Consider the following 17524-nt stretch of genomic DNA (forward strand, 5'->3'; position numbering starts at 1 on the left):
CACGCAAAACATGCAACATTGGAGAAGAAATGACATATTCCAAAGGCAGCTAAATTACTCTATATTTGAAGATGACCTTGAAATTCCCACTAACCCATTTTTCCATTAAGGAGCAAAAATAATTTTATCTATGGCACTAGCCAAATTTGTGAAATATACCTTCCAGTCCTACATACCACAATTCAGTTACAACATTTGGCAAGCAAAAGATACGTCTTATCAACACAGGATCCTTGCTATATGAAAAGGACTACTTGACAGGTTCTTCTATTTCAATAAACAAACATACCAAGCATAAGAAATCAGATGGACCTGGAATCCTGCATATTCCCAAGCACTCAGAACTACTGATCTGCATAATGGAAGTTCATAAATGACCAGCATTTTAATATGCCTCCTAGTCTTGCTTCCCATTTATGGCAACACATGCTAATCACTGCAACACACTGCAAGACTAAAAGAAAAAAGTAAAGCAACATCAGACATATCTCAATAAACCCAAATAATTTAGATTCACATCTATCAAAAGATGCAATATAGCTTTTGCTTCAATTTTACTGTTTTGCTAGCTTCTAAAGTAAACGCCTCCTATGAAATATAATTTCCAAATGATTTAATGGCAATTAGAAAAGCAGACAGCTGTGAAAAATAACATTTTCAAATGAACCGATCAAAAAAGTATCGCAAACCTCAAGCATACTGCATGAATGAGCAGTTCCTTATTCACAGTTGCATTATAAAGCAAAATGGAAGGATGCAAGTTGCAATCATCAGGTATCCTCTACGAAAGTAATTCCCTTATTTCACCACCTTTCTTCGTGAATTCAAGTTTCTTGCATTGTTCTTTTGTTCAGACACTGAACACCTTCTTAAACAGCGTGCTAACGCAGCTTTTGCAATCGCTCCTTGGAGCTTTCAATTCCTGAATGACGGGGAATTCCCCGGCTCCGTACCCCAGTGCCCAGGCCGCTTCGGCTGCCCCGCCACGGCAGCCGCGGGCCCCGAGCACGCTCCGCGGGTCCCCGCCAAGGCCTCGCGTCCGCTCGCCCAGCCCGCGGCTCCTGCGGGGCGGGCGGCAGCGGCAAGGGCAGCGGGAGGGCCAGGCGGCCGCCGCTCCCGCTGCGCCAAGGGCGGCACCGGGACCGCCGGGGACCCCCGGGCAGCGGCGGCAGCACCGCGGGCCGGCGGCGGCAGCACCGCGGGCCGGCGGCGGGAGCACCGCGGGCCGGCGGCGGCAGCACCGCGGGCGGCGGCGGGAGCACCGCGGGCCGGCGGCGGGCGCTCCCCGCGCCGTGCCCGGTAGCGGACGCGGTCGCACGGCGGCCCAAGGCCGCGCCGCCGCCGGGCCCGGAGCGCGGCCGACGAGCGGCAGGGGGCGCCCCGCAGCCCCGCTCCCCCGCCGCGCGGACCCCGGGGGAGGGGAGCGCTCCGCCGGGCTCCGCCGCCGCTCCCCCGCTCCGAGCCGCCCTCGGCACCCCCTCCCCGGCCGGGGCCTCACCCGCTGCTGTCGCTACGGACACCCTCCGCGGCTCCCTGCGGGATCTGGCGGCGAAGAGGTGAAGGACGGCGGGGCTCGGCGCGGCCGCGGCACGGGCCCCACTCCGGCCGCTCCCGCCGCATGGAGGGGGAAGGGCTGGCCGGAGCGAGGGGAGATGAGGGGGCGTGGAGGAGCAGAGCCAGGACGGGGCGGGATGGGGAAGGGATGGGGGAAGTGCGGGCGCGGAGTTCAGCGCCGACGGGAGCGCGGGGGCCGCTGCCGCCGCCTCATCGCCGCCCGCGCCGCACCGGGCCCGCGCCGCCGCCGCCGCCCGGCCGCCGTCGCCCGGCAACGCGCGCGCCCCCGCTGCCGCAGGCGCGCGGCTGCGCGCGGCGCCCCGCGCGCTCCCGGCGCCGGCGCACGCGCAGCCTCGGGCGCGGCGGCGCGCGCCGGCCTTCCTTCCCCATCCTGACGGCAGGGGGCGCTGCGGGCGGGAACGGGAACGGGGAACGGGATCGGGGAACGGGAACGGGGAACGGGAACGGGAACGGGGAACGGGGAACGGGGAACGGGAACGGGGAACGGGAACGGGGAACGGGGATGGGGAACGGGAACGGGGAACGGGAACGGGGAACGGGGACGGGGAACGGGGAACGGGAACGGGGAACGGGAACGGGGAACGGGAACGGGGAACGGGGAACGGGAACGGGGACGGGGAACGGGGAACGGGGAACGGGAACGGGGAACGGGAACGGGGAACGGGGATGGGGAACGGGGAATGGGGAACGGGGAACGGGAACGGGGAACGGGAACGGGGAATGGGGAACGGGAACGGGGAACGGGGATGGGGAAGGGGAACGGGGAACGGGGAACGGGAACGGGGAATGGGGAACGGGGAACGGGGAATGGGGAACAGAAACGGGGAACGGGAACGGGGAACGGGGAACGGGAACGGGGAACGGGAACGGGAACATGGAATGGAGATGGGGAACAGGAACGAGGAACAGGGATAGGGATAGGGAATGGGAACGGGAACGGGGATGGGGAACGGGAACGGTGACATGGAACGGGGACGGGGAATGGGGATGGGGAACAGGAACAGGGATGGGGAATAGGGAACGGGGATGGGTAACGGGGAACGGAAACGGGGACGGGGAACGGGGACGAGGATGGGGAACGGGAATGGGGAACAGGGATGGGGAACGGGAATGGGGAACGGGAACGGGGATGGCAAACGGGAATGGTGACATGGGACAGGGAACGGGGATGGGGAACAGGAACGGGGAACAGGAATGGGAACGGGGACAGGGAATGGGGACGAGGAACAGGGATGGGGAACGGGAACAGGGAATGGGGACGGGAAATAGGAACGGGAACGGGGATGGGGAACAGGGAATGGGAACAGTGAACGAAGATGGGAATGGGAACGGGGAACGGGAACAGGAACAGGGAACGGGAATGGAAACGGGGAATTGGAAACAGGGAATGGGAACAGGGACGGGAAATGTAAACAGGGAATGGGAATGGGGAATGGGAACAGGGAATGGGAACGGGGACAGGAATGGGCACGGGGAATGGGAACCGGCACCACCGGCTGACCGCTGGGGAGTGCCGAACCGTGGGAGCGAGCCACGAGCTGGCTGTACGGTCGGGCTCCGGAAAAGAACGGGAAAAGGGAGACGATTTCCCTTGACGCTGTCTCCTACGGACATCGTGGGGAGGGCAGATGGGTGCCAGGCGCTTTATTACAATATTGTGTTTTCCCAGTTTTGCACGTCGCGTGGTTGGAGGATGAAATAAAGGACATGACCAAATGCAGGTGTATTTTGAGATGGGCCAAGATTATCATATGCGGGCACTTAAAGCTTTGCCTAGGTAGGATGCTCCGGCACAGGTTTAATAAAGTTTGCAAATACTTTAGCCTTTGCATAAAACATTGATAATTAAGGACTAGATGCTTTGAAAATCCCAGGGCTAGCATGTAGTTGCTTCTATCAGTTTCAGTGTTGCTGTACCTTCAGCTTCCCAAAGCATTTTGAAACCAATTCCAGCTTTCCCTCAGCATATGAAATGGCCAGTGCAATTGGGGTGAGCCACTATTAGGAAAAAAATCTGGCAAATGTGAAGAGTATGTTTTGAAAGCTCAAAACCCCAGTGGGATACAGAAAGAATCTATTTCCATTTAAGAAACTCAGTAATTTAAAGCAAATTTCATGACTTGGGATGCACCACTTTGACTCATCCATTTTCTGATATTTAGGTTTTACAATATTGCTGTACATTCTGTTTATGGTGGTGATTTGTACGTAATCCAGCAGTATATTAACCCAAGTTCAGTTCTGTTGTGTGTTTTACTGGGGGCTCTTCTCCACTAATCTTTAATCTCTAATATTTCTTTAAATGCTATTTATTTCACAGAACATGTTGCACTTTAAAAAAATGCACTTAGAATATTAATATTTAATAGTTCAGTTATAAGGGCCCTTCATTGCATCACTACATCCAGACTTGTAGAATTAATTGCTGTACCTGGGATAATTATCTAGAGAGAAAAATAAATTCTTCCAGTTGGAATTGTTCTGAACCAGATTTGTTGTCATAATGCTAAAGTGTGTGGATTGATGTTAGACTGTTAAAGGGAAGCAGTAGGGGGTTTTTACACAAAAATTCAGTCCTGTGCTCAATGAAGTAGGAGAGTATTTTAGCCTTGGTTTCATTTTGTATAATACTGCAACTTGTTTTGAAATCTATTTGCCTGTTGGCTCTTGGTTTAAAAAAGATTGAACAACAACAAGGTTGAATTTTTCAGGATCAGCTGAAATATTTTTTCAGTGTCAGTTTAGTCCTAAGTACTTTATCTTTCTTTGAAAAAATCAGTCCACATGCTGGGAAAAACTGATCATTATTTGCATCCCAAAATTTATCAAAGTTTATAAATAGCACCAGAATAACATGCCAGTGTGATGATGTCAGATCATATAACTGTCAGACCCACTTTGTCTAGGAGCAAAATTGAAACACAGACATTAAAACACTTTACCAAAGCCATGAAGCACAAGTCAAATGCTACCAATTTGTATGTGCTGGGACTGCAAGTGTCAAACGTTTTGACCATTTTGAAGTGCTTTAAAATGTGGAGATGTAACATTTTCTCTCCTTTTTTAAAACATGGAAAGGAAAAATAACTGCTAAGGCTTGTGGGTGGGTTTACTTCCTAAGAACTTCCAACTGATTTATAACAGTTTGTGAAGTGGCTTTCTTAGTGTCATTCAAAGCAGAGTAAAGGAACAAGTTGAACTTGCATTTTCGTTTTCAGCCCTCAACCTTTTAGCTTAGCCTGTAAAACCAGGAATCAAAAAATAGGATAAACAGTGCAAAAGTAGGCTGGGATTCTCATCACTCCTATTCGAGGACATTTTCCTTCTCTCCCTCCTGTCCTCACCCCGCCTGCTCTCCCTCCCTCACTGTCTTAGCAACAAGACTCACTGGCTGACTGTAGCTAATTTGTCTTCTACCCCCTCAAATCAATTAGTTCATCTATTTAAATCATACATCCAAGAAGCCTGCCCCCTTTGAGCACACAGCTCACTTAGGGCTCAATCCTACAATCTTCAATTTTTAAGGCAGAGAGAGTTTGCAATTTACTCAAATTACATGAGGATAAGACCTTTTATGTTCTAATTTCTTTACAAAGGCTGTAGAGGGATGAAGAGGGTGCTGGTGCTGTTTTCCTTCATCTATCTTTTTCTTTATTTGAAGATCACAACAAAATAGGGAAAAGTCCATAAATAATGGAGAAAGTAAGTAAAACATCTATTCACAAAACATCTTCTATTCACAACTGCTGCTTTAGTGATTAGAAAATCCAGTAGAAAACTCCGAGCATCCAGGAGAAAACAGCATTGTAGTAGTAATGACTACAGCATACCTTTTTGTCAAAGCTTTTAATCAAAATCATGAACCCGTCTTTTAGTGCATATTTTAACGAAATGCTAAACATTGCACAGATCTCAGAAGGAAGCCTTCTGCTCTTTTTGCACTCCTAACAACCTCAGGCATAATGAGGTGTGACAAATTGTTTTAAAATGTAGTTTCAGGAAGAAGGGCAGGCGAGCTTTGCTCTGCCTTGTGGGTGTTGTAGTCGTTCTGCAGCCTCTCTGCCTGGGCAGCAATAGGAACCTGGACTCGAAGTCCCACAGCTCCCACTAGAGTCTGCCGCACAGGCTCAGAGCCCATATGCGAGGAGGGGGTGACTACATTGTGTCTATTGTATGATTTTTTTTGTTTTGGTTTGGTTTCGTTATTATTTTTTTTTCCCCCTGGCATTTTTCACGTTTCACGGGAGGTGCAAATCGTGAGTAAAAAGCATGGCAGATGAGCAAGAAATAATGTGCAAACTCGAGAGCATCAAGGAGATCAGGTATGTTTGCTTTGTGCCCCATCGTTCCGTGAAGCAGCTTTTTCCTCGGGGGAGCGGAGGAGTTGCATCGATCTGAAAGTAGCTATTGTGCCACTGAGGGAAAGAAAACTACCGCTGGGTTTACCACGAGAGCTCAAAACACATTTTTCTAAGCAGGGAGGGAGCATCTGCTGCCGGGAATCGCCGCTGGAATGCGTAGTGAAGGGCGGTAATGGTCGTGCATTTGCAGAGCGCAGCCCCGAGTGATTACAGGGGAAGGCGGAGTGCGCGGGTGGGAAGGACCGAGCGGCCCCAGCGCAGCCGGGGGGAGTGGTGTCGGGCCGCGGCTGGCGTGGGGTTTGCGCTCTTCGCTTGTTTGCTTGCTTGCTTGTTTGTTTGTTTTTAAGTCATTTGAATTAGTATTTCGTATCCATGAGGCTCTGAACCTGTTAGTTTGCCCCACTCGCTCCCGGGAAGGAGTCTTGTCGGGCTGAGAAGGAAGCGGGGGATGCAAGGAAAGCAGAGTCTGACACCCAAATCTGAAGGCGGACGTGCCCTCGGGCTGAACAGGGTTGGGCAGCGCTGCAGGCACCGGCAGAGCCCCACGGGGTGCAGGACAACCATCCATCCATCCATCCATCCATCATCCATCCATCCATCCATCCATCCATCCATCATCCATCCATCCATCCATCCATCCATCCATCCATCCATCCATCATCCATCCATCCATCCATCCATCCATCCATCCATCCATCCATCCATCCAGCCTTACGTCCGCGGAGGGCGGCGGTAGGGCCCTCCGGGGAGCGGTGAATCCGTGCGGGATGAGGGGGAAAGGCTGAGCCTCAGCGGCTTCTCTGTCCCTGCCCTGCCCTTCGGCCAAGGGCCGGGAGCGGCCGAGGGAGCCCGCGGAGATCCCCGGGGATGGGGACACCCCGCACCGGGGCTTTCTCATCGTCCCTCCTGCCACAAGCCCCGAGCTGCCTCGGGCTGCGGTTCCTGCAGTGCAAAACACCGGGAATTTGTATATAGCGTCCTTTATAGGGTGATTTGCAGGATGCTTTGGAAGAGGGGGTTCACTAAAAGCCAGGCAGGGTAGAGCACATGCCCGCATCAGGAATGTTCTTCATAACTTTAGGTGTGGCATTTCCACTCCTTGGTTCAGGGCACCGATTTTCAGGATTAGGCCTGAGCTGTCTGTTTAGTTGGAAGTGGTGCAGCCAAAAGCCAAAAGACGTTAGAGAGAAGAATGGTTTTGAATGCAGCTGGGAGGTGGAAGGCATGCTGACTGCAAAACCCCAGAGCCATGAGAAACGTATGGGACATGACAGCCAGAGACGGGCTAGGAGAGAGAGAGAGGAGAGGGCTGGCGAGGAATCCCAGCTCCCAGGTGATCACAGGGACTTCTGGCTGGTTACAGCATCTCTAAGAAGAACATTTCATCCATGGAATAAGTGAATTAGACAGCAGAGTATGGGCCTCAGCCTTCTTCACACAATACCACAAAGGTGAACAAAGATCAAGCAAAAATATTTGTCTGTCTGGTATCTCCAAACTATTTGTAGAAAGAGATGAGACAATGTAAAGACAATGACTTTGTATTCAAATGATACAGAAGCTCTGTTTTAGAAAACAGATCTAAGTGTGGCCTACTACAGTGTGTGGTCCAATTACTACAACAATTTAAATTAATTTTTCAGTGAGAGTGGTATCCTGTATTTGGAAATTCACAATGCATTCAGTTTTTGGATAACATATTCAAAGGTGATATATTAAGTGCACTTGACAGATTTTTGCTATTATTTTGTGGTATAAGGTAGAGCAAAGGTCATGTTTAGCTTTAGTGTGCAATGAAATATCAAGCAAGTTACCTGAGAGTATTTTAAATAAAAAAAAAGATCTGTGTCAAAAAGCCATCGTACTTGCAACATTGTTGTCCATTTTGAGTCACCTTTAACAAAATCTGATCAAATAAACCTATTTACAAAGTCAAAGCTTGCATTCTGTGAAGAATTTCCTTCAAGATAAACAAGAGATTTCCTTATGTTTACAGATTCAACTTTGATAGATTTAGCAGACTTTATTTTAATCTGCATTTCATGTATTCTACAGACAGAGGGAATGAAGTCTTCATGAACAAAATCAAAGAACTTGCCCATTTGTAGTTGATTTCTATTGTGTATTATGATACAGTTTAGCTGGGTTTTGAAGGGATGTGAGAACCTGATTTTTAATCTGGAATCTGATCTCTATATCCATATCTGTATCTATAGATAAATACATATAATTTGTAGTCAAGGGAATACTTCTTTCAGTAAGTCCATCGTATGCCCACAATCCAAACATATATGCACATGCCTATTTATATGCATTAAACACTTCCAAGGAAATAACCCAGTCATAAAATTAGGTAAATACCATGTTCTGACTGGGAGGAGATAAAAGAGAATAAGAGTGAATTTACTGATGAGAGATGCAGACATGTCATAAATACAAGAGAGGAAACAGGAATTTTGTAATTGTTCTGTTTTAAATTTCCTTCATTCATATTATCCCTGCCCGACCACCTGCCTCTGAATACATATTGTATGTAGAAGTTTTTTATCATACTGTTTTTATCTCTTGCAGCTTTATAAACTCCTGTAGTGAGAGGTGGAGGAACCCAGATCATATTACTGGCTATGACACTTGGATTATGTAGCCATAATTAATTGTCCAAGTTACTGACCCTGCTTTCTGCCATGCTCTGTTAAAACCTGACAACATTCTATTAATTTCATGATTCAGTAAAGAATTCTCTTACCACTGAAAAGCTCAGCAAAAGAGCTGGCATTAGAATTCAGTATTCTCCTTGTACCTCATCTTCCCTCAGACACATTTAGTCTCATTCTTGTCTATTGCTGCCTTCTTTCATCTATCTAATCCCATATAAAATGACACCTCACAAAAATATCTGTCAGTGACTTACTGTTGTCTCTTTATCTTTTTAATTATCACTGGGATTCAGGAATAAGACTTTACAGATGGAAAAAATAAAGGCAAGACTGAAAGCAGAATTTGAAGCCCTGGAGTCTGAGGAAAGGCACCTGAAAGAATATAAGCAGGAAATGGACCTGCTGCTGCAGGAAAAGATGGCTCACGTGGAGGAGCTGCGACTGATCCACGCTGACATTAATGTGGTATGTGACAGCCCTGCTCAGACAGTCTGACTAAGACACAGCTGCACATGAATCATCCCACAGCTTGTGGAATTGTGCACATGAGTGAACCATCTGGTCCAATAATGTGCACTTTACAGCACCATCCTAGGATCCTACAGAGAGCACAAAGTAAATTTACCTCAGGATAACTGGTTTTTCCCTTTGTTAGGGCAGGATATTTTGTAATGTTGGCATAATAAGCTGTTGCGCCAATAGGATAGATAAGATAACCAAGCCTGTTGTGGCTATGACTTCACCGGTAGCCACAAGGATACAACTCCAGCTGTACCATAGAAAGCAGTTCTTCCTGTTAGTCTTTTCTCATTTAGCACCAAGAAACAGAAACTTTGGCATCTAGGTGGGACTAGAAGATTTTGAGAAAATACATAGTGTTTGTTAAGTTCATAGTAAGAGCTGACCTTCTTCCCAGAGTGGAATCACCAAACATCAAGAAGCACCAGCTTGAAGGGAATTAATACAAGTAAGAGAAAAAACAATTTATAAATAGGAAAGATTAGCTAATTAGAGGGGCTAAATAGGGAATATATTTTTAAATAAATTTTTAATGTCATATTAGGGCACTTATATGGGGTTTTTAGCTCTGAAGGTATCTGTGTTGCACCAGCAAAAAAAGCTCCAACGAGTGAAAAAGTACAAGCTATGTACTGGATGTGCAGACTCCATTTATTTATGACTTCATATGTCTGCTCCCCTGTCCAGCTGCATAACCTCAGCCTCTGTTTCATTCTCCTCTCTTTGTGCAGTCAGGCTGTCTTTTTCCCTGCTCCTTTTCCCACCTGCTGCAGTAAGAGAAGCAGAAACCTTTCCTTAGCTTGTTTGTTAACTTCTGCCAGTCATTGTTCAGGTATCTTTGAAACACAGAAAATTAGTTTATGCTACTTCAAGCTTTTTTTTAATATGTCTTGAGAGTTTTCCATAGCTCCTCACTTGCCGACTTTATTGTAGCCTTTCTCTGCTTTTTCTGTTGTTCAGAAGTTCCTATAGGTTGAGTGCACCTTTTTAAAATGAAAATACATATCATATATCACTTTCTGTTGCTTCTTCTTTGTCCATTTTTCATCCTCCCAATACCTTAAGTCTTTGCTTTACTATTGCATTGTCTCAAATCTCTTTCAACTTGAGTAAGAAAAATCTCTTCTTTCTGGTACAACCTGTTGCTCAGTAGGAGAGGAGCAGTTCTTTAAAAACATGCCCAACCTCCTGTTTCAGATGGAGAATACTATCAAACAGTCTGAGAATGATCTTAACAAGCTCTTGGAATCTACTCGCCGGCTCCACGAGGAGTACAAGCCCCTAAAGGAGCACGTAGATGCCTTGAGAATGACTCTGGGCTTGCAGAGGCTGCCTGACCTATGTGAAGAGGAAGAGAAGCTGTCCCTTGAGTAAGTCTCCAAAGCAAACATTATCTGGCTTTATGCTTCCTTTCAATTCTACTAGTCATTTTCTCATTTTAATTTTGTTGGTAGGTGGAGAAAAAAAAAACCCAAGAGGTAAGCATGAAAAACAAAAGTTGACAAAAAAGGATGTGGAGGACATCTATTTGATAACATTCAGTCTGAATTTGTTTCAAGTTAAAATTAGGTTATTCCAAGCTGCAAATTCTACATACCACGTGCAAACATTTAAGGATGGTTGTTGGCCTTCTAGGTTTTATACCATATGTTGCTCTTTCTCTATTTTTATTTTTCCCTGAAAATTACTTCTTTAGCAAGCAATAGTAGGAGGCAATACACAACAGGGATACAAACCAGGTATTCTTCAGTTGGGTTGTGCTGCTAATCAGATTTTTACTTTTTGCAGCCTGCACATGACAGTGGCTTTTAGCCAAATACCTGTGACTGTCAACAAGTTTCCCTGAGATGTGGAATGAATTTGGATAATAAATCACTGTCTCATTTTTATGTATAACCTAGGCAGAGCAATGGCAGAATTAGCTACTAGTCAAAGAACAATGTTCTTTTTTTAACAGACCAGTTTCAAATGCAAAGGATGTTTTAATAAGCGTGTATTGATCTTATTGCCCAGTAAAATTAACATAGTTTTCACAGGCACACAGTTTTCAAGATTTTCTTTGTATTTCTATAGGAATGTTGTTTTACATTCCAAACACCTTGACAGTGCAAAGAATGTGTTAATCTGCTTATTAATCAGTTGTGTACAAAAGTTATTAATTTTAACAGAATAAAATAGAAAAGCTGTTTGACAGAGGTGCATCTGAAGGTGTTTCCTATTTTTCTTCTATACATGCTGTCTATTTTTCATCTTACTAGATTTACATCCAGTCTGGAATCTGGAAGTGTAGAAATGCAGAACAAAACACCACATACTCTATTTATGAACTAGTCAATGTGTAGGCAATTTGGCAGTTTGACTCTAGTGGAGGAACATGATAGAGAAATGTGATCCACTGTATTTTAACACCAAATATCCTTTACAGACTAATGAAACACTTCAGAAGGTGGTTACATTTTTTGTTTGTCATTCTTTTGTCTAGCTACTTTGAAAAGCAGAAAGCAGAGTGGCAGACAGAACCACAGGAGCCTCCCATCCCAGAGTCTCTGGCTGCAGCTGCAGCAGCTGCCCAACAGCTGCAGGTGGCCAGGAAGCAAGATACCAGACAGACAGCAACTTTCAGACAGCAGCCACCTCCAATGAAGGTCAGGAGATGGCATGTGCTGGGTTTTCTCTTTTGTCACTGGAATGCATTCTGTTTAGAAAGTGATTGTTTGCAAAAAGTGATATTTGCAAAAAAGGAAAAATTATGTGTCCTAATTCTGATTTTCCTTGCAGTGGTTCAAAACAAGAGCAAGAAGTAAACTGAAGTAGTAGCACCAGTCATCAAGGTTTAAAGATAAGAATCTTTTAGGACTTAAGAGTCACCCTCAGCAGAGATGTAGAAATTCCCACTCCTCTTGTGTTTCACGTGAGAGCAAGGCATGTAAGAAAGAGAAAAAAATCTGTGCAAAAGAAAAAGTAGTGGCTCTTAGTTAATGTCATATGGAGTCATATTAAAAGCAATGCACATATTTTATGAGGGAAATTACCAATGGTGTAAATTACCAGGAAAGGTGATTGCTTCTGTACTTGGGATCTTCAAGAGTAACATGTGGATTAATGTAACAGAACCACAGGCACTTAAGTGACAGTTTCACTCAGCTCCTTATGTAGTGAGAAGAGTTAAGTAGTTACATAGGGGTATTCATCCCACCCAGGTTCCAAAGAGTCACTAAGAAGGTAAACCGATGTACGTACACACCAAAGTAATATACTTACTGTCTGTAGTTTGGCAATTGAAAGCATTTCTGCAAGTAATAGGCTTCAGTCAAACATAAATTACAGGGCTTAGTCTGGAGCAAAAGGGAAGAGTTCTGTACCTTGTGTTAAATATGTGGAATTCATCCAACCACCTGCTCCTGCCTTCAATTCTGTGACATTGCAGTTGGCCATCACTGTAACTTCTCTGACTCAGTGAGCTATTAGGCAGGTAAACACCTTTAAAATACCACTGCAACCTTTAATGCAAAATAGAATTTGAAGTTACTGATACATGTATGAGCCACGTGTCTGCAGAAATGTAGTTTTACTTCAATGAGATGCTCCTGTTTTTCAGTAAGCCTGAAATTACAAACCACATGCCGAGATTGTATAGAATGCAGCGGCAGTTTTCCTTTGCAAGGAGAGGAAGGCAAGGAGCCTTGTTTTTGTCTGTGCTGTAAGGCAGAGTGTGGTGCTCAATAACCTGTGTACCAAGGCCACTTTGATGTTTGTAACAAGAGGCTGCAATTGCATTTCAGGCATGTTTGTCGTGTCACCAACAAATCCATCGGAACGCCCCCATATGTCCCCTCTGCAAAGCAAAGAGCCGATCTCGGAATCCCAAAAAGCCCAAGAGGAAACAGGATGAATGAAATCCAGAAGATTGACAAGCTGTGTGACCTGTCCCAGTACTTTTCCAGTAGAATGGCAAATTTGCCCAGACTTGACTGAATTGCAGACTCAAGTATGACCGTCTCATTGCTTCTATTTAAATGCAATGTAAGCACAATGTTCCTGCTCTAAGTTCCTTCCAGTCTATAGGATTTGGTTTTAGGAAAGTAAATATTACTGGTGCTACAGTTTAACATTTCAATTGTTCCATCTTTTGTACTCCTAAACAAACTGCAATTCTTTGTGCAAGTATCCTAAATGTCAGGCTATTTCTATTGATCAAATGTGATTACCACAAAATGCTTTTATGTTCTCTTTTTAAAAAACAGATGTTACTAAAAGATTATTCTGTTTTCTCCTGATAGCAGGAGACTATTTGAAGTGCTGAAATAGCAGACTGTCTGTTCATTTCACTAAAGAACAATTTGTTTTCCAATCTCATAAGAGTGGGTAGGTTTGGGTATCCAATGGAACTCTTTTTAAACAGGCAATGTTCAGGGAAAATGAGACTTGTTATACAGAAAATCAATGCATTAAGGACACATATGGGTTTTGATTTACTAAAACTTGACTTAAAACTTGGAAAGGTGCTGGCTGTGTATGAATTTCTAAAAATTATGTATTTTGTCATGCTTTAACGTCCTAACAGGTTATTATTTTCATGGTCAAAAGACTAATTGACTTAAGAACGAGGCTGAAGTGAACTGTATTAGTGGTCCTCCTAGGCTTTATGGCTGGCCAATGACACTGTGGTTCTCTAGGAAACATGCATGATATATCTCAGAGCCCTATGTGCACAGACTGCACATCAGCCATTCTGCATGTCCTCTGTTCCTGGTTTCTACAGCCAAAATCTTGCAGGCATATCCTCCACTGGAGCATAGGAAAGTTCAGGAACATGCATAAAGAGCAGTGTCAACTAAAAATTATGTATTTCACCAGAACCATTGAGCTTTGGTGTCATTGTCCTCCCTCAACCAAAACTTTCTATTTCTCTGGCTTTTAATAGGCAATTTTCAAATAAGCTTTACTTCAGGCCAGTTTGTTTTCTTGTTCCCTGTGTGCCAAAAGAGCCCTGACTAAAGCATCTGGAGTAGATCACTTCCCGTATGTCTTCCCTTTGTTTCATGTAATGTAACAACAGTTCTTGCAATGGGGAGGATGGCAGTGATCCACTTACAGAACTGGAACTTGAAATTTATCATTTATAATCCCAGTTTTGTGACCAACCTTTGTTGCCTAAATTGATCTCAAGTGTTAAATATTCTTTTCACTAATTCTGGGACACAGGAACTGCTTGTTTACACTCCTTTCTCTTTTAGCCCAAGTTTCTTTCCACTATTATGTTAGAGTGGTGATGTTGGGAATTTGGCTTGTTAGATGGGAACAACAGGGAAGCTCCAAGTCTCTGCTCCAAGAACTTTGCCAAATGCTGGCAATAGTAATAAATCCACATGATGCAATTTTGCTGGCCAAATCACATATATCACCATTCCTTTCCTAAGTCTGCCACAAAGTACATGAGTGATTTACTGAACATAGTCCTAAAACTGAAGCCAGGTTCAGGAGATAGTCCCCCATTTTAATGTTACATAGTCAAATTAACATCTGCCAACAGCAGACAGAATGTGGACCACCTGCCCCTGAAATTATGTAAAGAGCAGATTCTGCTAGCTGAACTACAGGGATTTGGTCTCTGAGATAGCAATAATAGAAGACAGTCTCCATGCTCCAAATGCAATAGTGTGTTATGCATGTTTTGTAGCACAAATTCTGGGTTCTACTGTTTTAAATGTCACAGTGGTCACATGCTGTGTGCCCTGTTCAGAGCAATTCCTATGGAGTTGAAAGGAAACTGCACAGAGTTAAAACACAGTATGTGGACTTCCCCAAGTGCATACATGAGAGCAGCATACTTTGGTGGTAGTTGTACATAAATTTAAGAAGTAGTGACAGTGGAGTGGGCGAATGGTCTGCAATGAAGTAGTGTGAATAGAAGGATTGATTTGTAGAGACTTCTACTTACAGTTCAGAAATAGATAGGGTTAGTCATAGTTGTTCTCACTTTACTGTTACTTTGCCAGGTTCTTTCTTTCCTGGGAGATCTCTGAACTGAAATATACTGAAGGATATACGATTTATTGATTTAGTACAACAGTTTTGTATTTTTACTTTTTTAAACTAATCTCATGTGCTCTTGTGTTTTACAGGGTTAGGGTTTGTTGGTTTGATTTTTTTTCAAAAAAAGTGGATATGACATACTGTGTTTGCATCAGTTGTACTAGTGTTTACAGATTTTCACATCCTTTACGAAGTTCTGCCATATCAATAGGATGCATTGCTGAGGGTGAGTGTAACTGGAGATAAGTCAGCAGGGTGCCCTGGCTGCCAAAAGGGCCAACCACAACCTGGGGTACATCAAGCACAGCATTTCCAGCTGATTGTCTCACTCTGCACTGCACTGGTGAGGCCTTGGGCACTGTGGGGCAGTTGGGGATGCCTCAGTGCAAGGACATCACACTGTTACAGTCCTGGAGTCACCTGTGAGACAAAGTCTGCAAAAGGTCTCAAGGACAAGACCTCTGAGGAGCAGCTGAGGATGCTTGGCTTGTTCCGTTTGGAGAAAAGAAGGCTGAGGGGTGTCTTCATCACAGCCTACAACTTCCTCTAGGGAGAAGCAGAGGAGGAGCAGGTGCTGATCTCCCTCTGATGACCAGCAACAGGATATGAGGAAATAGAGTGAAGCTGCATTGAGGGAAGCTCAGCTTGGACACCAGGAAAAGGTTCTTCTCTGAGAGAGTGGTTGGTCACTAGTCCAGTGACCCAGGGAAGTGGCCAAGGCACCAAGCCTGTCAGGGTTTGAGGGTCACTCTTAGCCATACAGTTTAATGGTAGGTAGTTGGACCTGATGATCCTTATGGATCCCTTCATACTTGAGATATTCCATGACTCTAGCCATTTCAAGGAGATAAAATATGCATTATGTATTGGGGGACCATGGGGGTGGGGACAGGGAGGGAAGCAGTGTCTTTCATAGGGAAAGAGTATTCTTTTCTCTCACAGAATAATCACGGAAGTTTAACTGAAGAACTCTTCTCGTGACAGCCCCAGGCTCTTTTCTCCCAGGCAACTCTCTCAAGAGACCGGAGGAATAATTATGAAATATTGATTTCTTGGTATTCAGACAGAAGAGGAAGCTGTCTGAAGTACAGCTCTTAACACAAGTCTACTGCATTTTTGCTTCATGGAGCAACAATGGCTTCTTCGTTTGTATCTGAAGTCTTTGTGGATACTTCTTCACTTCACTTAAATTTATTCTTATTTGGGTCAAATTGTCTGAGTAGCCACAATGAAACCCTCCTCAAGCCTTAGGAGGCTTTTATATTACTGAAGTCTGGTTTAATCCTGTCTTTGTCGTTCTCTTTTTAAAAGGGTATCCATGTAACAACAAAATAACTGGATTCTCTTGGTAAAGATGGTTTCCAGGGTCTTTGTTCATCACTTGCCTCAAAGAATAGTCCTGTTGTTCTGCAACCAAACAGGAAAAAACCAAAATCCCAAGCCTTTCACCCTGCCATCAAACCTAAGCTCATAAGTAAAAGGATTCAAACACTGTACTGCAGCTAAATGCTTTGCTATAGACATTTTCATACCCAACCTGGGGTGGATCAATTGTCCAAACTTTAGTGCCATGGACACCATTAACTACAGAGAAAATGTAAGGCAAATTTAAATACTTGACTTCCTGAATTCAACCTTAGCTTTGTAAACAGGACCCTGACTGAAGCTGACAGTGGCTTCAATTTACATAATCTAAATTTGAAAGAATAGACATTGATGTGTTACTTTAAATAGCATACTATTCAAGCAATTAAGACTTCACTAGCACTTTAAATAAATAAAAAGTGCTTTATTCATTTATTTTAGAGTTTTCTAATTCCTCCAGCATACATTTTCATTTTAGTATTTAGGTATTCTAGCAATATCTGGTGTTTTCACTGGCTTCTGTGTTTTAAGTATTTTACTCCTGTGCCTCACAGGAGTTGTGAGATCTGTTTAATTTGTCTGTACAGTCTTTTAAATAAATGTTTGTTTCATGTCATGCTTTCTTTCTTCAGAGTACTTTTACATCTTTTATTTGCTTATGCTACTTACCAGTGGTAAAACTCAGCTTTCTGATTTTACAGAATGAACTTAGCCAATTCTGTTATACCTTTATAGAAACTTTATGAAAATAAATAAGGGGAAAGAAAGATCCCCTCAAACGAGCTTTAGAAAATAGAAAGGAAAAGGAGATAGCACAACAGGTTTTAACCTAGCCAGACTTCTCAGTTCTTTCCTTCTAAAGTTAAATTTGAGAGTGGCAAGAAACACAATTCCTTCTCCAATTTAATTATTTTTGTAGCTGTTTGTTTTGTTTAGCAATAGAAATTTTTCAGACTTTGAAGCAACCTGCTCTAATTTCTGTTCATCCTGGTGCTTTTTTCAATTCCTTAA

General features: G+C 44.3%; 2 protein-coding genes across 7 annotated transcripts in view; one reads left to right on the forward strand and one right to left on the reverse strand.

The window, feature by feature from the left end:
• The window catches only part of ZC3H12B (zinc finger CCCH-type containing 12B), a 20264-nt gene extending 18626 nt beyond the window's left edge, over nt 1-1638 (reverse strand). For all 3 annotated transcript variants that reach the window (XM_021548442.4, XM_021548447.4, XM_021548446.4), the window contains exon 1: nt 1499-1638. The gene's annotated coding sequence lies outside the window, so the exon portion shown is untranslated. The remainder of the gene's footprint in view (nt 1-1498) is intronic.
• On the forward strand, nt 1404-17129 carry ZC4H2 (zinc finger C4H2-type containing). 4 transcript variants are annotated; one of them, XM_085570428.1, is made up of 6 exons: nt 1404-1556; nt 3245-3352; nt 8887-9058; nt 10310-10482; nt 11595-11757; nt 12895-17129. In XM_085570428.1, the coding sequence occupies exons 2-6, from the start codon at nt 3291-3293 to the stop codon at nt 13006-13008; spliced, it is 684 nt and encodes a 227-aa protein (XP_085426554.1). In that variant the 5' UTR covers nt 1404-1556; nt 3245-3290; the 3' UTR covers nt 13009-17129. The 4 variants fall into 4 exon arrangements, with proteins under 4 accessions (XP_085426554.1, XP_077642629.1, XP_021404126.1 ...); XM_077786503.2 differs by lacking the exon at nt 3245-3352 and having other exon boundaries at nt 1410-1556; XM_021548451.3 differs by lacking the exons at nt 1404-1556; nt 3245-3352 and adding an exon at nt 5695-5897.
• Nucleotides 17130-17524: the final 395 nt, after the last annotated feature.

Source organism: Lonchura striata, chromosome 4A, assembly GCF_050655825.1.
Source record: "Lonchura striata isolate lonStrDom1 chromosome 4A, ASM5065582v1, whole genome shotgun sequence".
Taxonomy (NCBI): Eukaryota; Metazoa; Chordata; class Aves; order Passeriformes; family Estrildidae; genus Lonchura; species Lonchura striata.

Coding starts and splice junctions, on each gene's coding strand:
- ZC4H2 (XM_085570428.1), top strand. CDS start 3,291: ATGCAGGTGTATTTTGAGATGGGCCAAGATTATCATATGCGGGCACTT. Junction 3,353..8,886: donor GCACTTAAAGCTTTGCCTAG/GTAGGATGCTCC, acceptor ACTGGGATTCAG/GAATAAGACTTTACAGATGG. Junction 11,758..12,894: donor AGCAGCCACCTCCAATGAAG/GTCAGGAGATGG, acceptor ATTGCATTTCAG/GCATGTTTGTCGTGTCACCA.